This window comes from Mastomys coucha, unplaced genomic scaffold, assembly GCF_008632895.1.
Source record: "Mastomys coucha isolate ucsf_1 unplaced genomic scaffold, UCSF_Mcou_1 pScaffold15, whole genome shotgun sequence".
Lineage (NCBI taxonomy): Eukaryota > Metazoa > Chordata > Mammalia > Rodentia > Muridae > Mastomys > Mastomys coucha.
In genome coordinates this window covers 167,247,267-167,270,086 of record NW_022196897.1, presented here as the reverse complement: position 1 = coordinate 167,270,086, position 22,820 = coordinate 167,247,267, and the positions used below count along the sequence as shown (strand labels likewise).

The window sequence follows — 22,820 nt, the reverse complement described above, 5'->3', positions numbered from 1 at the left end:
CCTGGCCTCTGAAATAGAAGCAGAGAGCTGGAAGACACTTCATTCCATCCCAACAAGAACAGAACCCTGTGGGTAAAAAACAGATACTGATGAACAATACTTAAGTAGGGAACAAGATAGAGACAGGTGGTCAGCTATGTTACCTGAGCAGCTCAGGTGCCAGCAAGCTGAACAAACTTAGTCTGACCAAGCTAGTCAGTATGTACTGTATTGCTCAAGAAGAAGGGAAATAATCCCAATACAGTAGTTACTAAGGACACTGTTTCTTAGTTGCCAATACCAGAACTCCTGGCTCTAGTGTTAGACAGGCAGGAACTTCCACCAAAGGACAGTACCCGCATCATCTTCACCATCCACATCCATGGATAACTGAGGGCTCTGCAGATCTATGCACCCCCCACCCCAGCCTTTAGCACTGACTCCATCAGGCCTGGACCACTGCCAAGAATCAACCAAACACACCTGTGTTGGGCATAACACATGTACACACTCACCACTCAGAGCACTGACCTACATATGCATACCATAACCCTATGGCAATGTCTTTTCTGCTTTCCACTGAGCAGGTAAAAAATAGCTGATGAGAAGCAGGACACACAACACTGCTGACACTGAAGTTCAATCTGGCTAGCATGAACATCCAACCCTGTGATGCTTGAGACCACCTGGTCATCCCATCAGCACCAGGTTGACTTGCTATTTATTATGCACGGTATTCCCTAGGCACATGGGAATTAGACTTTCAGCTATGAGTTAAGGTGCTGCCCCTGTGCCAGGGAAAAGGACATCCAAAACAAGGGCTATGTGGGAGGAGAACTTTTTAGAAGCCATTGTGGTTATTCTGGAAGTAAAAGGAAACCTTTATTTCCAAATAAAGTTATCTACAAGAGATTATTCATTGATCCACTATGAATGAGTCTCTTATCACATACAGCACCAAAAATATATTTTAAAAGATGAAAAATTAAAAACCCACAGCCTCACCTCTCTCACACACACAGCCTACACCAAAAGGCAAAAAACCAAACCAAACTCAATACCCACACAAAAGTTATCTTTGAATTAAGATTTACAAATTTATATTCTTTCCTATGAAGGAACAAAATGAGGAATAAAAAGAAAGAAAAGAAGGGGTAAGGAAAACCATGAAGGTCTGGTGAGACCTAGGAAGATAAACCCTGTCTGCCTGCACACAGCAGGTAGCAAAAGCACATCAGTATTGTTCATGTGCTGTCCTGTGTGAGGCCTTCAGCTGAGATGACACTCCCTAGCAGTGCAGCACACAGTGGCAAATCACATCTTCTGGAACCAGCAATCCGGAAGCACAGGAATAGTTAACTGCAGTGTGTGCAGCTCTCAGGATACAGGGCATGGCAGAGGTGGTGTCTTCCATCATGGGTTTGCCAGTGTTTAAAAAGGCCATTTTCCCCTTTTAAACAATGGGGGCCAAAGAAAAGTACAGGGGGAAAGGTTCTCTACTGCGGTGACAATCTGCCAGTCACAGCCGGAGGAGAGAGAGTCCTGTGCCTATTGACAGTGCTGGGTCCGTGCACATGCTCTACTTGGGCTCCTCAATCACACCTTTGCTGAGGTCTGTCATTTTGGGATATTTTACTTTCTTCTGGTCTAGCTCATTCTGAGCCCAAAGTAGCAGTTTCAGTAATTTTGCCAGCTTGGGTGTGGACTCTCGATTCTCATAATCCAGAACAGCCTGGTTAACTTCACTCCACACCTAGAAAAGAAACACATCTAATAGAAATGGCCACACACACACACACACACACACACACACACACACTGCCAGCAAGCCTGACAATATGCTTAAGACATCTTTTTTTTCCAGTGCTAGGGTGAGACTCCAGGTCCTTAAGCACGTTAGGTAAGCACTCTATCACTAAACTATTAGTGCAGCCCATCTGGATACTGTTCTTACCCACAAAGCTTGTTACTCACTTAAGAACAAATTAAATATGTAACTAAAATGCCACTCCAAGGGCACTAAATGACTGTCACCTGAAGGAGCTTACACTTAGGTCGGACTTTGACAGAGAGGAGCAGCACAATGTTTATATGAGCACCTGCAGGCAAGCCTTAAAGAGACACCTCAAGATTTTCAAGGGATCCAACATAGGGGAAAGGAAAACATGGGTCTTAGGAGGCAGTTAGCTATCACGCTTGTAGCATGAGGAAGGGAAGAGCAGACACGTCAGAAGACTATTCTGATTTTAAGTTGAAAATACTTCGGATACCTGTTTCTAAACTGACAAGAGAAAGGTTAAGAGAAGAAAAACTGGCAAAGGGTTTTAGACACTAACAGTCACAATGCTCTTACTTTCACAAGATAAAAGGGGACAGATTAGAGGAGTTGCCAGTGTTCTACTGGAGTATCCTGGCCCAGAGCCATGTGTTTCACCCCAACATAAGAGCAGGACATGTACCATCTTTTCACAAGTCCTCTGAGTGTCCAAGAACTCAACTCTTCCCTTACTGGCCCTTTACCTTTTGCCTTTGCATCATGTGGAGGAGGTCTCCAAAAGGCGACTCCTCAGGGCTATCGAAGGCCAGCAAGGCCAATGTACGTTCCATTTCTGTGAGGCATTCTCTGCTTTCCTCACCCTGCTCTGCCAGTTGCGTCTGGGCAAACTCCAATGCTGCTTCTGTCTCGCGCTGACGGATAAGCTCAATCAAGTGTTGTTGCTAGTCAATAACAAAGACAGATAAGATTAGCCAGCCTGTACATCCCAGTTAAGTGACACCCAGTATGGTCAACAGCAAAGACAACCAAATTTTGCTGGCACATATATAGATGAATAACCATAAACACTTGGCTCCCATCAAAAGTATATCCTATGGGGGGATTGAGTGTGTAACTCATAGTGTTAAAGTAGTTATTTAGCATCTAGGCAAGGCCCTGGGTTCTACCTTACCACTCCAAATTTCAAAAGACTTTCTTAGCATCTCCAAGTTGGTGCATTTCCATTTTAAAAGCAAAAGGAGAGATTGGGGAAGACTGCCACAGTGAAAAGGTTTGCTGTGCAAGTATGCCCAGAGCCCATTAAAGGCAGAAAGAATGGACTCCCAAGGAATGCGTCTTACTTCCAAGTGCACACCATTCTCTCCCTTCCCAACCACATCCACACACACCTTTAAAAAGTAACTAGTTTCAATAGTACATAAAGCAGCAGCTAGCTCAAAGCCTGTCTCCTCCCCAACACTAAGCAATGTTCCATTAACACACAATGGCAGATTTCTTTCTGAGCCAGTGCAAACAAGCCTAATTTGCCAGCCAAGCAGCCACATCAGACTGCTGAGACTCACCTGAAGGTGGAAGTAAAGGTACCGGTTTGTGTCTAGGAGCTCTGGGTGGAGGCTGTTGATCAAGGCAATGGCCTCCTGAATCTGACCCTTCAGAATCATCTCACGAATCTTGATTCGCTCATCAAGTGTTTCTAGGTCCACACTTGGTTCGATCCCAGACTCCATCCGAAATTTCTCTGCTGCTTCCTTAAAGCCCTCTGAAAAGAAAACTATCTTCACTGCTACGAAAGATAATCATGAGTTAAGGCTTTGTACTTCTAAATAGCCCAATCATCATTAAATGATCCTACAAATAAACTATACTTTCTTAGGGACCTGGTTTTTACTATTTTTGTGATTAGTAGTCAAGGCTGTCATTCCTTTGGAGCTATCCAAAAGGTTTAGCCTATCAACCTGAAGGTCTCAGACTGCTAGCCCATTGTGTGTTGTGACATCATCAAGGCAGGGATTACAGGTCAGGATGCCAGAGCAACAGAGACAATTGCAGGCGAGGCAGACACCTTGCTGCATCTTCACAGGCTGCCGTGCACTGGTGCCATTCCACCCACAGGAGCCTGGTGACACCACAGGACAAGAATCCTGTATCCACTTTCTAAGAAACTTAGCAGAACACAACTGGAGAGGTGCAAGAGGATAAAGGGTAATGAGAGACTTCTCATTGTGTGGCTTTTGAGAACCAGGCAGGATAACTGACTCCTTCACTCCAGTTATCAGTGAACTTTCTCCCCAGCAGGAGCACCAATTACTGTTTTCTTCTGCATATTCCCAGCCATTTTTCCTTTCATGTTTCCATGAGCTGGACAACCTAGAAACAGGCCACAATATTTTTCCAAACTGGCCAGAAGATATCATTTATTTGGATTTTAAATATACTCCAAAACATTCTTTTTAAAGTCTTGAGACAGACAGGCTGGCCTAGAATTCATAAGCCTATACTCTTAATGATCATGAAGGCTTAACTGTACAACTGTCAAAGCCAAAAATAGATGTTGCTTTAGGTCTCAAAGACCTGGAAAAATTATTTTATTGATAGAAAAAATATGTATTGTTTTTAGGGGTTAGGGAAGTTGAGAAGAAGTCTCATATTACTGGCCTTGAATCACAATCCTGCCTTAGCTTCCCAAGTGCTGGGATTATGAGTGTGGCCTACAACACTTTGGGCTAGAAAAGGCCATCTTTAACATGTCAGACTGATTTACAAATATCAAAGTTAACAGTGTTCTTATGATTTTTTAGTACAACCTAATTTTACCATTATGCTTCAGGGGTAAAGGGCTACTAGTTTAAAAAGAGAGAGCTATGGTCAATTGGTGTCCCCCTCACAGCCAGCCTTTACCTGTGACTAGGTAGTTCATGATGAGTCGGTTCATGTCTGCTCGTTGAACATGCAAGTTATTGAGCTTTTCCATCCATTCATCTTTGGTTATTTCGTCGGGCTTTTCTGCATAACTCATTATGATTTATTTCTACAGGAAAAAGAATAATTGGGGAAGAATTCTATGTCCAGTGTAATAATTTCAAAAAATAAACACAGCAATGTAGTAAGTGTAAGAGTGAGAGGATACTTTCAGTCTTGAAACTGACAAGCAAAAAAGGCCTGAGAAAATTACTGGGTAGCATCAAGGCCAAAGGTGGGAAGTACTGCTAGTGAAATAGAATCTGGAGTCTTAGAATGAAGACACAGAGACATTACAGTATGAAGGAGGGGATTAGGCTTGAAGCTAAAGGTATAAAGGGGAAGCACTACAGAGTTATACACTGAAAACTATGGTGTAAACAGGGACACAGCAATCAAAAGGAAGTCAAGTGTTAGTGAAGGGTGGAGTCTTCAACTCCTCTGTGGGAAAACTGATAAGGCGGCACAAGCCTCCTTCAGTTATTCCTATATCCTAGACCAAAGAATGTGGAGTTCACTGATACGCTTGCCTAAGATGGCAAAATGTGGACACCACTCTCTAAAACGTTCACTCAACAAGAGCCTGAATAAAGGAGCTTTTTTTTTTTTTTTTTCAAGACAGGGTTTCTCTGTATATCCCTGGCTGTCCTGGAACTCACTCTGTAGACCAGGCTGGCCTCTGAACTCAGAAGTCTGCTTGCCTTTGCTTCCCAAGTGCTGGAATCAAAGGCATGCTCCAATACTGCCCAGCTATAAAGGAGCTTTGATATACAAAAGCCACATCCAAACCCTTTGGTACGAGTGTTCTGAAAATAAGGCTGTAGTTTTTCATATAGATCATATGGCACAAGTTCTGGTTTGCTTTATGAATGATAGCCTCTCTAGAGACCTAAGTGCGGTACAAGCATGTATCACTTACTCAGTCGAGCATGCATATTCACACTCAGTGTAAAGGAAGCTAAAACATGTTATCAATGCAACAAATAGGTTCAAAAAGACTGTTCTGGGTGGATGTGTTGGCCATAATTTTAATCCCAGCACTTGTGGGGCAAAGGCAAGTTCATCTTCAAATAGAGTTCTGGGCCAGCCAGAGTTACAAGGTGAGACTCTGCCTCAAAATAAATAAAAATAAAGAACTTTTTACATTTAAAGTATTTAGACTTTAGAAGGAAATATGGATGCACATCATTTTAATAAAACAACACTAAATGGGAAAAAGAGAACAAATTAAAATAGGAGTCGAAGTGTGACACGAGTTGCAAAGTCAGATATGAAACAGACTACATGGCATGTTTTTAGCACAAAATATTGTGATCTTAGGCAAAGACATGGAATCACACAGGGATTCTTTCATGAGGGAGTAAAGCAGGATGGTAGGTAGAGGGCAATTAGGGTAGCTCTAGGAGTATGGGCTGAATCATTTACACTTGGTCAATAACATATACTTCACAGATATTACTTTGTGCACTGCAAAGGACACGCTGACTTGTTTTAATATATCATAAAATTGAAAGATGGCTCTGGTTTCTGGTCTGACAATGGAATGCATATTGGATGGAAAGAGCAAAGCAGTCAAAGGAAATAAGTGCTGGTATAGTGACAGCAGAAGAGAAGACAAGATCAAGCTTTGGCCTCCAAATCAATGGCAGCTGTTGCTAGACTAACTATGAAGGGACAAGAGAAAAGAACGAAGCACGGACAAACAGACGGACCGGCGTTTCAAGTGTCAGGCCTTAGAAATGAGAGCACAGAACCGTGGGAGAAATGCAAGTAAAACAGGTTGGAGGAGCAGGGCAAGTCTGGTGCAGAGGACACTGGCGGTAAGAGAGGTGTGGTAGGTCTCTGGATTACAGGTCCTGGGGACCCACGCTAAAAACAGTAATTTGGGAAACATGCATATACACATACTGGGAGAAAGATACGTAAGCAAAAGTTGAAAAAAAAAAAGATATAAGATATTAAGATTCCAAAAATCCACTTGCGGAGTTTGCGCAGTGAATGTTAGACTTAGAATTTGGGGCATGCCAGGACTTCTAGTTCTGGCGGACTTGAAGATCCCAGCAGCCCACAAGGCAGTAGAAGTATGGGGGGAGGCGGGAAGTGAAACTAAACCGGCCTGATGCCGCTCCACGCCACAGGATGACAGAATTCAAGGATTCGACTTTTATTCATAAGCAAGCTAAGGATCAGTCTGGAAAAATGTTCCTCAAGAAGGTCCTTGCCTCTCGATTTCTCTCGGCGCTGGGAAAGGTTATCAAGCAAGGCTAAGGACAGAGACAGGGGTTAGTGCTTCTGTAGGACTCATTTTGTGGTCCCAAAATGCAGCGGTTACAGTCGGCGGGGAGGCATCCTAAGCCGCGAGGATGACTTTTAACGCAGTAGCCGCGTCTTCACCTTTTCGCTGTTCCCTTCACCGCGCCTTTAATCGCAGAGACCTGCGAACATTTGCAGTAACTATTGCGGTCCCGGCAGCACCCGGACTAATAGCGCGGCCTCCAGACCTCCCGCTCCTGATCCCCGCTCTTGCCTCGGGCTTCGGATACCCTTGGCAGGTCAGCCTGGCGGGCACAGGCCCCCGACCTCTGACCTCCGCGCCTCGGCCCACCCCGGAGCCCCGCGGGGACGCTCGGCACGGCCGTCAGGGCCCGCTGCGGCCATCTTACCGTGCGGATCCCGCCTCCCGTGCGACAGTGTCTGGGTGGCGGCTCCGCGGCCGCTCCCGGGGCCGGGGAGGGGCGGTAGAGACGGCGGGAGATAGAGGAGGAGGCGGAGGCAGCGGCGGAGGCGGGGGCGGGGCGCGAAGCAGAGGTAGATACACCGGCGTCTGTCCCTCAGATACCTCTCGCGAGATCCTAAGATCTCGAGGTGCGAACTGGCAACCAATGGATTCCTCTCGCGAATCGGCCGGGGCGGGCGGTCGCCGGAAACCAGGGTCTCGACTTCCGTTCTTGCGCGGAATTCCTCGGCGGTGCCCTAGCTCTACGGGTTGGCGCGAGAGTCAAAAGGCTAGTATCGCTTCTGCGCAAGATGGCTGCTGCGGGGGCATTCGCGTACTGAGTGCTAGCGCGGGGATGGAGACGTGTAGACTGAGTTCGAAATGAAGGTCCCAGCTCTTTTCTTGTTTGTGTGTGTGTCTGTGTGTGTGTTTGAAGTGGGGAGCGAGGAATAGGTGTGTGTGAACCCGGGAGTGCGCAAGATAAGGAGGGCATTTCCCGGCCTATAGTCCGCCAGGCTCTAGTCCTAAAGACAAGGCCTCCGGATGTGAGCGAGCTCCTAGGATTTATTCCGGGAACGCTGTAATCGAGGTCAGATCAGCGTCAGAATAGCGATACCTAGAGCGATCCTTGTGGCCACGCTCGAGAGGGGACTGCAGAGGCTCTTGTTCTGGGCACTCAAAAAGGTGACTCCCTAGTGCTGGGGTTCTCAGGGAATGGAACATGCACGGAACTTAATCCCTGCTTTTAAGGCAATCATCGAAGCAGAGCGGATCCGTGCTTCAGAAGTGCTCACAGTCGGGACTCCTCCGGGCCACCGAGGGTACTCCCTACTTCTGGGCGCTCACAGTGAGTGTCTTTTCTTAGCGGTGTTCGGTGTGGACCTAGCTCTGAACTCCAGCGGAGGGGATTCCGCCCGCGGGAGTAGGGACCCCATTCTTGTTTACTCACTGCCTTAGATATTCCCGCAAGGGATGGGGGTAGTTGGAGGCCCTCTAAAACTGCTGGGCTGGAGTTGTTAAATGGGTATTTGCATATTTATGTGTTTATTGTCTGCCGGAGGAGAATGCAAATTCAGTCCTTGTAAAGAAATTCTGGAATGCTTCTGGAAGGAATGTTGGGCAGTTGAGATAGTTGAGTGTGCTTGCTTAAAAATGAACTGAGTCTAGGGAAAGCAACTTATTGAGTCACTGAAAATAAGGCCAGTTTAGCAGATCTGTCGGACACAATGACCACAAGTGGCTGTATGTGATAAATCTTTTAACTCCAGAGCTCTAACCAAATCTGTTCCGGTTGGTATTGACAAACTTTGTAGCGCTTACTTTAACCCTGGGTAAAATTGGATATTAACTCAAAAGTGTGCAGAGGAAGAGGCTAGTATCTTAGAAGAGATGGGTTAACTCAGAATTTCAGTGCCTCTATGGATGATGATGGATTAGCAGTCTGCTAGTGCCATAGTCTTTTCTACAAACTAGCTCCTGTTTAGGGTTCCTCAACCTAACTTTGAGCTCATCATCTTTGCTGCTTGCACGAAGCGTCCTTTACCACAAAGTCTTTCCTAACATTGTCTCATATGTCTTCTCACAGTACTATTTCTCGTACACCCTGACCTTCATGTAAGGCATTTGTTTGCCAGTTGATTGACCTTCCTGCTTCAGTCACCCAGACTCCTATTTTCCCCTTTGGGCTTTCCTGGGAAGTTTCACTAAATACCAGCAAATTTTATCTTCCTTTTGTTCAGGTGATAATTTTTATTTTTTGAATTTTCCAGATAACCTTTCTCTGTGTAGCTTGGATGTTAATAGTGTGCCCCACAGGCTGCTCATGGTGGCACACCTCAAGGCAGGTGAATCTCTGAGTTCCAGGTCAGACAAGGCTGTGTGTCCCATCATGCCCAGCTCAGGATTCTTAAGCTTTCCACCTACGGCTGTAAGGATATGCATAAGGATTTTTTCTGTGCTACTCTGGGCATATGGATATATAAAATAGACAAAGAAATCAAGTATTGACTGATAATTTCATAATGCCTTCTCCTATAAATACAATTTTACCTTTAAGGACAAAAGCAAATTTTTTCTAGTGGGATTCATATGCTTGCTTATTTTTACATTAAGTGTTAGCCTTGGGGCTGGAGAAACTTGGCTCAGTGGACTGAGTTTTAAGTTTCCAGCACTTAAGTCGGGCAGCTCACAGCGACCTGTAACTCCAGCTTCTGGAGAGCTGTTAACTCTGGCCTCTGGGCACGTATATACACATGAATAAAAATAAATCTTTGTTTTTTTCTTGTTTTGTTTTTAATTATTTTATGTGTATGAGCACACTGTAGCTGTACAGATGGCTATGAGCCATCATGTGTGTGGCTGACCTCTGCCGGCCACACTCGCTCCGGAGTAATTCACTGTAGCTGTCTTCAGACACACCAGAAGAGGGCGTCAGATCTCATTATGGGTGGTTGTGAGCCACCATGTGGTTGCTGGGATCTGAACTCAGGACCTTCGGAAGAGGAGTCAGTGCTCGTACCCTCTGAGCCATCTTGCCAGCCCCTCTTGTTTTGTTTTTAAGACAGAGTCTCACTATGTAGTTCTGTCTGTCTTGGAACTCACTTTGTAGACCTTTTAGTCACAGAGCCTCTGCCTCTCAAGTGCTGGATTAAAGATGTATGCCACAGCTGGGCAGTGGTGGCTCATGCAGAGAGTGAGTTCCAGGACAGCCAGGGCTATACAGAGAAACCCTGTCTCGAAAAACAAAGAAACAAAAAGAAAAAGTGTGTGCTGCTGTGCCTGACTAATCTTTTTTAAATAATTTTTTTTGGCTGGATGAGGTGACACAGGACTTTAGTCTGAGTATTTGAGTTCAAGTATAACCCGATCTATATAATTCCAGGTCAGCTAGGGCTACATAGAGATACTCTCTGTCCAAAAAAGAAAAGTCTGAATGAATTCTAAGATTTATTTTTTATTTGAATGTGAGTCTAGAGGCCAGAAGAGGATGTCAGAGGGGCTGGAGAGATGGCTCAGTGGTTAAGAGCACCTACTGCTCTTCCAGAGGTCCTGAGTTTAAATCCTAGCAACCACATGGCAGCTTACAACCATACATAATGTGATCTGATGCCCTTTCCTGGAGTGTCTGAAGACAGCTACAGTGTACTTAGATATAATAAATAAATAAATAAATAAATAAATAAGTCTTTTTTAAAAAACAAAAAAGGATGTCAGAACCCCTGGAACAGAGTTTATAAGTGGTTGCGAACCCTCTCACTAATGTATGAATGAATGCTAAGAAACAAACTCCATTTCTGAAAGAAGAGTAAATGGTATGAGCCAGTCCAGCTTGGAATTGTATTTTTTGAAAGACAATGTCTCCTTTGTATGCTGGTGCACCTTTTTGTGTAGGCAAGAGTAACAGTGAGTTTAGGGTCTCCTGCTCTACTTCATGGTGTGATTACAGGCTTATGCACAATGAATGCGAAGTGCTTGTGAACTCAGAGCATGGTGCATACTAGGCAAGCATCCACTAGATAACTAACTACATTCCAGTCCTGATCTTGATCTTTATTTATTAGCACAGTTCAAGTCAGTAATTCCAACAGCAGTTTTTGAAATTAATATTCTAATACCATCTAAAGATTACTAATTTGACACCCGTGCTTAGGGAAGTTTTTAAAATTAAACAATACTTCCTTCTTTTCTTCCTTCTTTCATTTCTTCTCTCCTTCCTACCTTCCTTCCCTCCTTCCTTCCTTCTTTCTTTCCTACAGGGTCTCAGTTGTTTAGACCAGGCTAGCTTTGAAGCAGTTTGCCTCTGCTTCCCAAGTGCTAGAATTAAAGGTGCACACCACTGCACTTGGCTTCTATTATATTTCTTTAAGTGCATAAACTTTGTACAGTAAAAATACTTTAGTTCATAACAAACAGTAGTCAGTGCATTTGTTAGTGTTTTCTGTTTGGTTTTTTTTGTTGTTGTTGTTGTTTTCCCCCCTAAGACAGGGTTTCTCTGTGTAGCCTTGGCTGTCCTGGAACTCACTCTGTAGACCAGGCTAGCCTCAAACTCAGAAATCTGCCTGCCTCCACTTCCCAAGTGCTGGGATTAAAGGCGTGCACCACCACCGCCCATTGAAGTCTGCCTGGCTGTTGCCAAATTTTTCATGGCCTTCCCCCAATTTCAGTTATAGAACTTCATACAGGATTGCAACTCACAGAAAAAATAGTTGTGGAACTGGAGAGGTGACACTCCTGCTCTTATGGAGAACCCAGGCTCAGCTCTCTTGGAGTTATTTCCTGTAACTCCAGTTTCAGGGGATTGGGTTCCCTCTTCTGGCCTTATTAGCACCTTGCCTTTGCATATGGTACACATACATACAGAAAACAGGCAAAACACCCACACATATAAGCATGGTAATATATGTCTTTGATCTTAGCCAGCACTTGGGGCAGAGAAGATGGTGGTCAGCCTGATCTATACAGTGAGTTCCAGGACAGCCAGGGTTATGTAGAGAGAACAGTATCTTGATGTCTCAAAGAAAAAAGTTCTAAACTATTTTCCTTGGCTTTCAACACCCTACCCCATATTGCCCAGTGCCTGATATCATGAATCCCCTAAAAACAAGGTTTACTGTGCTGTGGAGATGGCTTAGTCAGTAAAATGCTCAAGCAAAGGGACCTGAGATTGATCCCTGTGTACAAAAGACTGATACTGTGGCTTCTGTCATCCCAGTGCTGGCAGGCAGAAACAAGAACCCCTGGCACTTACTGGCAAGTCCAGTCTGAACTGGTGAGCTGAGCTCCAGATTCAATGAGGGGTCATTCTCAAAAATAAGAGATTGAGGAGGACACCTGCCCTACATTGACCTGCCTGAGTACACATGTGCAACTAACTTCACATACACACATGAATGAATGAACACACACAAAGAATAGTAACATTCTTATGTACTACGCATACTACGCATCTCAGTAAGTGTCCGTTACATTTTAGGTACTTTATATGACTCTGTTGACTAGGGACTAAATGAGTGCACCGTGCCAAGGCCCTTCCTTCTCCAGTGTGAATACTAGCAAAGGGGAGGTCAGCTCAGTTGTGGTTTTTCTTTGTGTGGGTGAGTACACACCAGGAGTGCATAAAGGCCAAAGGAGATGGCCTGTGTACTCTGCTTTATTTCTTCAAGACGAGGTCTTACTAAACTGTAAACTAAGCCAGTAGCCAGCATTCTCCAGCAGTCCTGTCTGCCTGTCACCACCATCCACAGCACTGAGGTTACAGGCACGTGCTTGTGCCCTGCCCCTGCTTGAGTGTCAAATGCTCTTACCCACTAAGCTGTCTTCCCATCCCCATGAGTCAATTTTTGTGTTAGGCTCTGAAATGAATTTGAGTTTGGGGTACACACAGGAAGGTTCCTGGGACCAGTGAAAGGGTAAATACAGATTGATTAGAGGTGGGTTTCCATGGTATGTGTGGAACAGACAGGATAATGGGGCAGAACATGTACATGACCTGTGCACAATGGCATCAAGGACCTAAGAGAGTAGAAAATAGGTGGGCATGTCCTAGGACAGCCACACTGGCTACAACCTGGGAAAGTTACCAAGTTGACAGAAACGTCAGCCTGGTTGGACTCATTAACTAGCTAAGCTTCCTGTGTGTAACAGGTGGACTTGGGAGAGAAGTCATAAAAGTTTGGCTGAGGTCGGAGAGGCTACTGTATGGTCAAAGGTACCACTGTTCTGTAAGCCAAGGCAGGAATTTGAAGTTTCATTATGAAAGAGTAGCAGTTCTCAAGCCTGGCTGTAATGGTACACACCTTTAATCCCAGCACTTGGGACACAAAGGCAGGTGGATCTCTTGAGTTTGAGGTCAGCCTAGTCTACAGAGCAAGTTCCAGAACAGCCAGAGCTACATAGAGAAACCCTGGTTATATTTTATTCCAGGGGTGGAGTGGGGTGGATAGCAGTTCTCTAGAGAGAGAAGAACTAAAAGTATATGGGCAAAAGAACTGGTAGGTGAGATAGCTCAACAGGTCAGAAGTATTTGGGTTTGTTGCACGGTGGTCTGATGACTAGACCTTGGGAACCCATGTAAAGGTGGCAGGGGAGAAAAAACTCCATCACACCTACCCTGGTAACGTGGATGTCCACATCAATAAAAATTGAGAGAACATTATCCAGGGGCTGAAGTGGTAGTTCAATGGTAGAGCACTTACCTACCACAGACACATCCATAATTGATTTAATCCTCAGCATTGAATAAATAAGTAATCAAATGTCACAGTTTTATAAAAAAGAAAAGCATTCTGAGGCTAAAATGCAAAAAGCTTCCATTAGGTAAATAATCAGGTACCAGGCTGCCATCTGGTTTTACAGAATAACTTTTACCCTCTTGAGACTGGGTCTCATTCAGCTGATAGACCAAGCTGTCCTTGAACCAGAGATCAGCCTGCTGCTTTCCTAGTTCTGGAGTTAAAGGCCTGGCCAGAACTACATTGTTTCCATGGATGCTTTCTTTTACTCTCAAAAGAAAAAAATATATAAATCCTTGGATTCTTGGGTCCTTAGCTTTTGTTGAAGAGAGCTACAAATCAGCTACACATTTACTCAAATAATTTTTTCCTGGTTGTAGGGATATTACACTGGTTAAGAGCCCTTGTTGCAGAAGACTCAGGTTCAATTACCAGCTCCCACAAAGTGGCTCACAATCACCCCCAAACTCCAATTCCAGGGGATCTGACACTCTTTTCTGACTTAAGTGGGGCCCTGGGCATAACGTGGTGCATATTCATACATGCAGGCAGAAATAAACTTGGGAAAAAAGAAAGATCGTTGACCTTTTTTTCTTTTTTTTAATTCTCTGTGAACACCAGAAGACATCATCAGATCCCATTACAGATGGTTGTGGTTGCTGGGAATTGAACTCAGGACCTGTCAGTGCTCTTAACTGCTGAGCCATCTCTCCAGCCCTGACCTCTCACTTTTTATAGGCAGGTTTGCACAGATTCTGTTCAGTTTGTGACACAAGCACTACAGTGTTTCCCTGGCTGTCTTGACTGGTTTTTGTATTTTTTGTTTTAAGACTGTTTCATTCTGTAGCCAAAGCTGTGGAACTCACTATCTTGCCACTACATCCACATCCTTGGAATACAGATGTCACTACACCTGGTTACAAAGTCTGAATTGTTTTTTTGGCTCTTTTGTGCTGCCAGTTCCTTGTGCTCTCTGTACTGTGATGGTTGGTGTTGGTTCTCAGCTGTATATGGATGTAGCACACTGCCAGATAATATCTGCTGCAAATTGGAACCTGCTGTTTTTAAAGTAAAATCAGAGACTGGTGTTTTGCTCTATTGCCCTTCGTGCAAAGCAGCTGGTGATTTGCTTGTTATAGGATTCTTCAGTGCTGTGCAAGTAAATGCATTTTTTCTAAAGTTAGCTGCTATAGATTACTCCTAGCATGTCCCTAGGGTGGCTCTGGGTTCAATCTCCAGCACTGTACATAATAAAATGAACTGTAAGTTAAATGTTGGATTTTAGTTTTTTATATTTTAAATTTTATCTAATGTGTATGAGTATTCTGCTTCTATGTATGTGTACATGCAGTGGGTGCCAGATGCCTGGTGCCTGAGGAGGCCAGAAGAGGGCACTGGATTCCCGGAACTGGAGATATTTGTCCGTCTGTAGATGCTGGGAACTTAACTCAAGGGCAGAGTTGAGGGACAGAGTAGGCTTCTCCTTGACAAGAATCAGAAAGGTGGTAATGAAGGGTCTCACCAAGGGAAGCAGAAGCAGCCTCCTACTGTACTCCCATGAGCTGGCATGCAACCTTGGGAAATGTTAGAAAGAAAACTACTCAAGACCTGGGCTTCTGAATGGAGCATTGGAGGCCTCTACAATTTGGGAGAGGCTTTACTAGACCGGAGCACATTATTGTCCTTCCAGGAAGCCGAAGTTAGAGACCAAAAGACTGGCTTCCAAGCGATGTCTTTGTGTGCATACATAAATAAGAAGTTGGTTGTATGGGGCAAAGCTGAGCGTCTATTCCGGTATTAACTGCTCTCGGGGCAATATGGCTAGTGTTCACAATGCGACCTCTCTCTGTTTTCCTTAAGTTATTTGGGGGACAGTGAAGGAATGTCACGCTAGTTAGCGCTAGGGGGAAAATTCTTAAGTGCCTTCGTGAGAGGACTTGGGGTGGGGGGCAGTTCCTGCCTTCGTAGGCACGTATGACCAGGCATTGGCTCCTGACTCCTGAATCCGTATTTAGGAAGAAATGGATGGGGCAAGGGTGTTTCTAGCACGGAGTAAAGCATAGTCTGAGGGAGTCCCTGTTGGGTAGACGCTCCTCCGGGCTCCGCACACACCCTGCCATAGGCTGAGAGATTCACGGCTTTGGCTCTTTCTCACCGGAATCGTGCGCTCCGAAGCACCAGTCCCCGCAGGCACAGAGGGTTTCTAAAGCTTTTGGAATGCTGGGCCGGGTGTTGTTCCAGGATAGCTCGAGGAATCTCTAGGTAGCTTTGGCTCCCAGCTTAGCCCCTTGGTTCCGGACGCGCGAAATCTGTCAAGCGTGCCCAGCCGACGAGGCTGGCGCTCCGGTGAACCGGGGTGGCGCATGCGTGCAAGGAGGGCGGCACAGCCGCTCTAGCCTCGCCGCATCTCGGTGGCCGGTCGATTTCTTCCGCTTGCCGCGCGGCCCACCACTCTAGGACGGTAGTCTCGCTGGTCTCTGCTCTAAATCTGTGGTAGCTCTGGAAATGGCTGCGGGATCCCGGCGGCTGGGGTAAGTGGCTCTGTACAGTGAGGGAGGGCAGGAGCCGGGTGGACCCGAACCGCACTTGGAATAGGGACAAGGCGGAGCGGCGCCATGCCGGCAGCCTAATTCCAGCGAGCGGCGCGATAGCGCCGAGAAAATGGCGTCGCGGCCCGTGGGGCCCTTTCCGGCCCCGGGCTGAGGGATCACGGAGGAGCGCGCGAGGCCCGGCGGGCGGGCGGTCTGCGTCAGGTTTCTGCCGAATCACTGATTGTCTTATGTAGTGGGTCCGGGTCTGGGAGGCTGTGGAGCCCCTGAGTGTGAGTCGGAGTTAGGGGCCCAGCCTCCTGCGGCCGCAGGTCCTCAACACTTGTGGTAGATCACTCGTGGTGGGACGTGACTGGGCCTGGGCGCGAATTCGCGGGTGTATGAGCTGATATCTCCTGGGGGGACTTCGAGGAAGAACCAGCCTCGGCCCAGTGTAGGACCTGGGCGTTGCCTGGGCTCTAATTGCCTTTTGCCAATGTGGGTGGCCAGGTGTGTGTTAATGTAGATTGATCTCAACAGTGACTCTTGAGTAAGAGGCCCTAGGTTTGATTTGGAATGTTGAAACTCAGTTGTATACGGATGAGAAACAGCACACAAAAAAGGTTGTGTAATGACTCCTGCCAGCACTCATGACCAGCACTTTCTTCCTGCCTCTCAGTGCATGTGTAGCATCACAATAGCTTGCTGAGAACGTGTACTAGGGGACCTGAGATAGCTCAGGTAGGTCTTGACTGCGAAGTGGGATGCCTTCCTGTCTTCTGTTGTTCACAGAAGTTTTCTATTGTCAGAAAAGCTCTCTGGACCTCTGGTAGGTATTGCGTTAATAGGCTAAAGAATCTTAATTCAGTCAGTGCTGAGCACCTCAAGTAATGATTTCTCTTCAACATATGAGCACTGTGCCAAGCTGAACACTTCTGTCAGCACGGCATGTTACCATGTTTACCATGTTACACATCTGTCCTGCGATACTAGATGACTTCTGTTTGACCCCAGAAGAGCAAAGATTGGACTGTTTCGTGTTGCACTTACATCCCTATATAACGATTCATGTTGTAGGATCTCTTTTTTGTTTGGTTGGTTTTTTGTTTTGTTTTGTTTGTTTGTTTGTTTTTTCTTTTTTCGAGACAGGGTTTCTCTATGTAGTCCTGGCTGTCCTGGAAACTCACTCTGTAGACCAGGCTGGCTTCAAACTCAGAAATCTGCCTGCCTTTGCCTCCCAAGTTCTGGGATTAAAGGTGTGTGCCACCACTGCCCAGCTGTAGGATCTGTTTCTAATGCTCACGTCCCAACTAAGAAATTGTTTCTAAGTAGAGTCTCCTTTAAGTCTTAGTGACTGGGTCCTTTATAGAAAAACAGTAGTCTCTGAGGTTGTGTGTTGATTCGGTTACAAAGGTTGTATGATTTGCAGCCAGTGATAGTGTGCTCTTTGGAAAGAGGAGGTCAAAGCCCAAAGTCTGAATTGTGCTCATTTGTTCTGAGTGTGCAGGCTTGCCTGTGAGACAGACCATGTTGACAAGGCTTTAGCTTATTTTCTGAGCAGTCATTTTGAGAAGTTAATAAGGAAACATAAGTAAGCAGTTGACATGCTTTTTAAGAATAATTCTGGAGGTAGGAGAGATGGCTTAGCTAGCTGTTAGGTGTTCCCATCTCTTTTCTACAGAAGCAGAGCTTAATCTCCAAGCATCTATGTCACAACCATGTCTAACCCTAGCTCTGGGAAATCCTATGCCTCTTCTAGCAACTGTGCACCTGCACGAAGGTGGCAGACACATTTAAAAATGAATAATTTTTTGCTGTGTCTATACAGTTTATCCCTAGGCATTACCTGACTGTTGGGGATAGAAAGTGCTGGTTCTTGGGACAGGAGCAGGAATTGGGTGCCTATATCAGGAGAGCCTTCCCCTGAGAAACCTGATAGGCACTGTCAGGATTCATTAAATTGTAACTTAAAAGCACATGTTTGGGTCTGAAGTAGCCTTCTTGTTGTCTGTTTATATTTGTGTTAATATCGAGGAAGTACTGGGTGTTGCTGCTATAACTTGCTTGAGAATAGAGTTCAGCTCAGCTGCAATAGATATAATACAGGAAGCCTTGCTAGAATTCAGTGTTGGACTTTATTATCCTACCCTTCCCCACCCACCAAAGGGAAACCCCCATGTATTGTCTCCTCCTAATCTTAGAGAAGGGAAGGAAGGTTCCAGTTGGAATACAGCTCCGCCTCTTGGGCTTTGGCCTGAACTTAGGTAGTAAGCTTTACAGCCTCCTCAAAGTAATGACTGAACCTAAATGACGAGGGAAGGGAGTGGGATTGGATTGGGTCTACTTAGGGCCCTTGTGAATCTTAGCTAGATAGAAAGGGTGCTTTATACAGACAGACAGCAATTGTGGGAACTCTGCTCAGTCCCCAAACCAGCCGTGCTCAAACCAAACTCTAGGGTCTTTATTCTAAAAAGTGACACAAAAGAGCCTTTGTTAATACTGATTTTTGATTTTACAGTTTTTTTTTTGTTTTTGTTTTTGTTTTTTGAGACAGGGTTTCTCTATATAGCCCTGGCTGTCCTGGGACTCACACTCTATAGACCAGGCTGGCCTTGAACTCAGAAATCCGCCTGCCTTTGCCTCTCAGGTTCTGGGATTAAAGGTGTGCACACCACTGCCTGGCAATTGTTTGATTTTGCAACTAAGTAAACCTTTTTTTGTTTATGTTTTTGTTTTTTGAAACAGGGTTTCTCTGTTTAGCCCTGGCTGTCCTGGAACTCACTGTAGACCAGGCTGGCCTCGAACTCAAAAATTTGCCTGCCTCTGCCTCCCAGATGCTGGGATTAAAGGCGTGTGTCACCACTGCCTGGCACATTTAAACTTTTCATTCATTATAAAACACTTTTAGTTAAACTCATGTGCCCTTATATAAATATTTTCAAAGTCTAAGACAACTTAATGAAAAAAGTAACATTTATGCTTTTATAAATCTATTTCACAATGACTGTTTTCTTCCATATGTTTCTGCTTCCAAGTGTCACATCGCTGTTGGTTAGCCTCTAAAAAAAGTGTGACTTTTCAGTGACAGTAAAGGGGCATCTGGTACCTTAGTGTGCTGTGCAGATAGCTCTGCCTGTCCAACTACCCATTTTTACCACTTACTATTCATGACAATTAAAAGTGCTCATTTTGTTTTTGCTTTTTTCAACAAGGTCTTGCTGTATCTCTGGCTGTCCTGTTAGTTACTATGTTGGCCAGGCTAGTCTGCCTCTGCCTCCTGAGTGCTTGGATTAATAACAAGCACCACCAGGCCTGGCCTTGAGTGTTCGTATTGTTGGGCATAGTGGTACAGGCCTTTAGTTCCAGCATTTGGGAGGTAGAGGTAGGTGGATCTATCTGAGTTCCAGGATGGCCAGGGCTACACAGAGAAACCATGTCTTGACATTACTCCCCACCCCCAACCCCTGCAAAAAAAGGAGTGCTCTTTTTGTTGAAATGACTTGAAAGAATATTTGACTCTAAACACCTAGAAGAACACCTTTATACTATGAGATGGTATCTTTGAACTATTTTTATTGACTTGACCAGTTTCTTGTCTTTGAGGAAAGGTATAGAACAAATGATTTTGTGACATCGAAGGTGCTGTTTCATTCAGTCTGTACTCCTCAGATGTTAGGATCTGCCATTGCTTAGGACATCGGCACAATCAGCTGGGGGTATCTGCAGGGGGCAGGCAACAGGATTGTGCTTAACTGGTTCTTGGCATTTACTATAGTATGTAATATGCTTTCATTGTACACAATGGGACTTAAGGTAGTAATGCTGACATAATCTGGAGCATAAATATGAAAATAAATATGAGCTCCACATCCCAGGAATTCCATATTCTTGCTTGTAGGATTGTCCTAGAAACACTAAAAAAGGACTGTCCAAGCCATCTACATGACACACATTGTTGGGTAGTCAGCCTAGGCACACAGTGTGGATACCGGGTTTCCTGATAAGTATATATTGTGATGATCTGGTGCTGACCTTAGGAGCAGTAGTTACCTATGCAAAGCCCACCGTCTCTGGGAATGAGAAAGAGACAGGAGGGGAACCCACCCTAGGTAGCTGCTGTAAGAGACTTGATGTTCTACCCCAAACAAGGGTAGCCTCACAGTTTCTAGTTTCTGGCCACCAGTAGACTTGAAATTTCCTCCGTGCATTGGTACCAAACTTAAAAGCCTGTACCTTTTAAACTAGAAGCTAGAAGGAAGGAATTTGTGATACAGAGACATCTGGAGGCCTAAGTGAAACATCAGTCCTGACAGTGGTTTTTCTCTTGATAGTGCTGCTTTTTTTCCTCATGTGAGGTTTGAATCAACAAGATTGATTTTTATGATTTCCTCATGTTTTCCTCAATTTTTTTGACCTGGCCAGAATGATTTAATAACATTGTGATTTGGTAAATAGCATTTGTTTTGCTGAGCAGTAGATATTGAGAGAAATGAAAATTGGATTTCTTAATTTCCCTCATGGACTGAAGCATCAGCATGTGTGATAGACAAGTTTTGCTGCTGCAGTTCTTGAGGCTCAATGACAAGAGCCAAGCATTACAGCCTGCTGGGTAAGGATATGGACAGCAAGCTGCTCCCACTGAGGTCAAGAGAAGTTTTTCATTTCTGAACAAGCTGAATTTTATATAAACTATTAGTTTACTGTATGGGAATTAAAACTGAATTGTAAAAGAACCTTTTCTTGATAATTTTTCATAAACAGTGTTAGCATCTTAGTCCCTTTTATTTAACAGAAGATGTTTAATAGAAAGTATAAATAATGATAAACTGATGTAACCTAAGAAGTAACAAATTCTGAGTTAGGATCAAACAATCTTTATTACAGCACTGGATATAATTTCTAACAAGTTAGAATTGCTTCAGAATTAACTTTGGGGGCCCTGGAGGCTATAACTCTTGTTCCATTCAGTAGAGTTCTCAGGTCCTAGGCTTATCCCTCGGCATTGCTTATGTCAGGTAAAGTATACCTGTTGTCCTAGCATCCCAGTACTCAGGTGGTATTTGAAGTCAAGTTCATCCTTACATGAGAACGTGTTCAGGGAAAACTGAAATTTAAAAAAAAAAAACATGTTTTGTGAATAGTGCAAAATGTACATGTGCACTTGGGTATTACAAGTCATGACTGGTTTTCTGGAATTGTGATGGCAGGCTTGTAGGAGCTTTCACTGAGGCTATCTTGTCACAGTTCAGAATAGCTCATACTAAGAACTAAGAAGTTAGTTCTGTGACTGTTGCTACAGACATCTTTAGGTGGATAGCAGTTAGAATGGTGATGGTTAAATCTTCAGATTAGACTGGTTAAAAGGTAGGTTGTGCACTACTGCTGTTTTTTAAAAGTTATATTTTAACATTTGAGGAAAGTAGGTTTTACCCAGTTTCTCCTCTGCATTGGTAATAATGCTTTTAGCTGAGTCAGGAAATGGGAAAGAATTTGGAGGTCCTTCTAGAGCACCTGGGATGAAAGATGGTGCACCATAGATGCTGCCACTGACTGTCCTGTACCACCCATTGCTATTCTAAGTAGAAATGCTGGAGACAAAATTCAGGTACCCTCAGTGGGCTTCTGTGGGATGCCTGGAAACCCCCCTTGGAGCTGAAAGGCCAAAACTCTCTGAAATAATAGACCAGCATGACATTTTCCTGGCAACTGATTTTTGCACCTATATATAAGGGATCCTGCGCTCCCACTGTGGGCTGGGTTTGTAAAATACACATTTCCCTTTAGAATATCTTTGGAACCAGGGAAGATGGCTGTGTGTCATGTGTTTGCTGAGTTTGATACCTCAAGCCTATGTGTTGAAAGCTGTTGAACGACGATTGCTCATTGTTCTCTGACCTACCCATAGCAGAGACATGACACACACCCAGAAAAATAAGTGTAGTTTAAAAAAGTGTAAAATCCTTGAACAAGATGTACATGTAGCTTCTGTTAGGCTTAGCTCTCGGGTGCACACTTGTGTCACTTTCCTATGAGTTGGCACTTACACATCTTGTGGAATGACTTCTTGAGTGAGCAGGCACTTTGGCTGCCAGGCTTAGTGTGTGGCATGTACACTCTCCAATGTAAATGATGTGAGTCTCAAGAAAAGCAACTGGATTTCTTGCTTAACATAAAATTTTCACTTTCAGTAGAAAATTAGAACTTTGGAAACTTGTATCCATTGTGAGCTTGGTGTAGCTTTCCAGTAATCAAATGTTTCTGAGTCAATCCAGATGCTTTTAACACTGCCTGAAGTACTGTGAGATTGGTACTTTCTTTCTAAGTGACTCATGTGCATGTGGTCAGAAAATGTAAATGGGTAAAAGATTGACCTAGTGCGAGACAGGTCGGTGGGTTAAGCAGGGAAAGTGAGAGTTTGGATGGGCTTTTATCATCTACAGCACTGCTGAATGCTGAGATGGCTGCTATTGATTTGATGTGGTTTCAAACAGCAGCCACAGTTATGTAAAAAGAATGGCATGCCTCTGTAAGACAGGGACTTTCTTCATACAAGTCACTCAAAACCATACAAGGCAGAAGCATGTTTGGAAATCCTGCTGTCTTAAGCCAGAGATCTGCCAAAAAAAAAAAAA

General features: G+C 44.5%; 2 protein-coding genes across 7 annotated transcripts in view; one reads left to right on the top strand and one right to left on the bottom strand.

The window, feature by feature from the left end:
* Nucleotides 1–833: 833 nt before the first annotated feature.
* On the bottom strand, nucleotides 834–7,589 carry Gid8 (GID complex subunit 8 homolog). The gene is made up of 5 exons (XM_031372994.1): nucleotides 7,378–7,589; nucleotides 4,655–4,784; nucleotides 3,319–3,515; nucleotides 2,500–2,697; nucleotides 834–1,732 (listed from the first exon to the last, which is right to left on the bottom strand). The coding sequence occupies exons 2-5, from the start codon at nucleotides 4,770–4,772 to the stop codon at nucleotides 1,559–1,561; spliced, it is 687 nt and encodes a 228-aa protein (XP_031228854.1). The 5' UTR covers nucleotides 4,773–4,784; nucleotides 7,378–7,589; the 3' UTR covers nucleotides 834–1,558.
* The window catches only part of Dido1 (death inducer-obliterator 1), a 56,989-nt gene continuing 38,029 nt past the window's right edge, over nucleotides 3,861–22,820 (top strand). Inside the window, exon 1 of one of the 6 annotated variants that reach the window (XM_031372989.1) lies at nucleotides 3,861–3,958. The gene's annotated coding sequence lies outside the window, so the exon portion shown is untranslated. Of the gene's footprint in view, nucleotides 3,959–7,686; nucleotides 7,818–7,913; nucleotides 8,278–15,986; nucleotides 16,192–16,282; nucleotides 16,414–22,820 lie in introns of those variants that run through there. The other 5 variants (XM_031372984.1, XM_031372988.1, XM_031372986.1 and 2 more) reach the window with 5 other exon arrangements.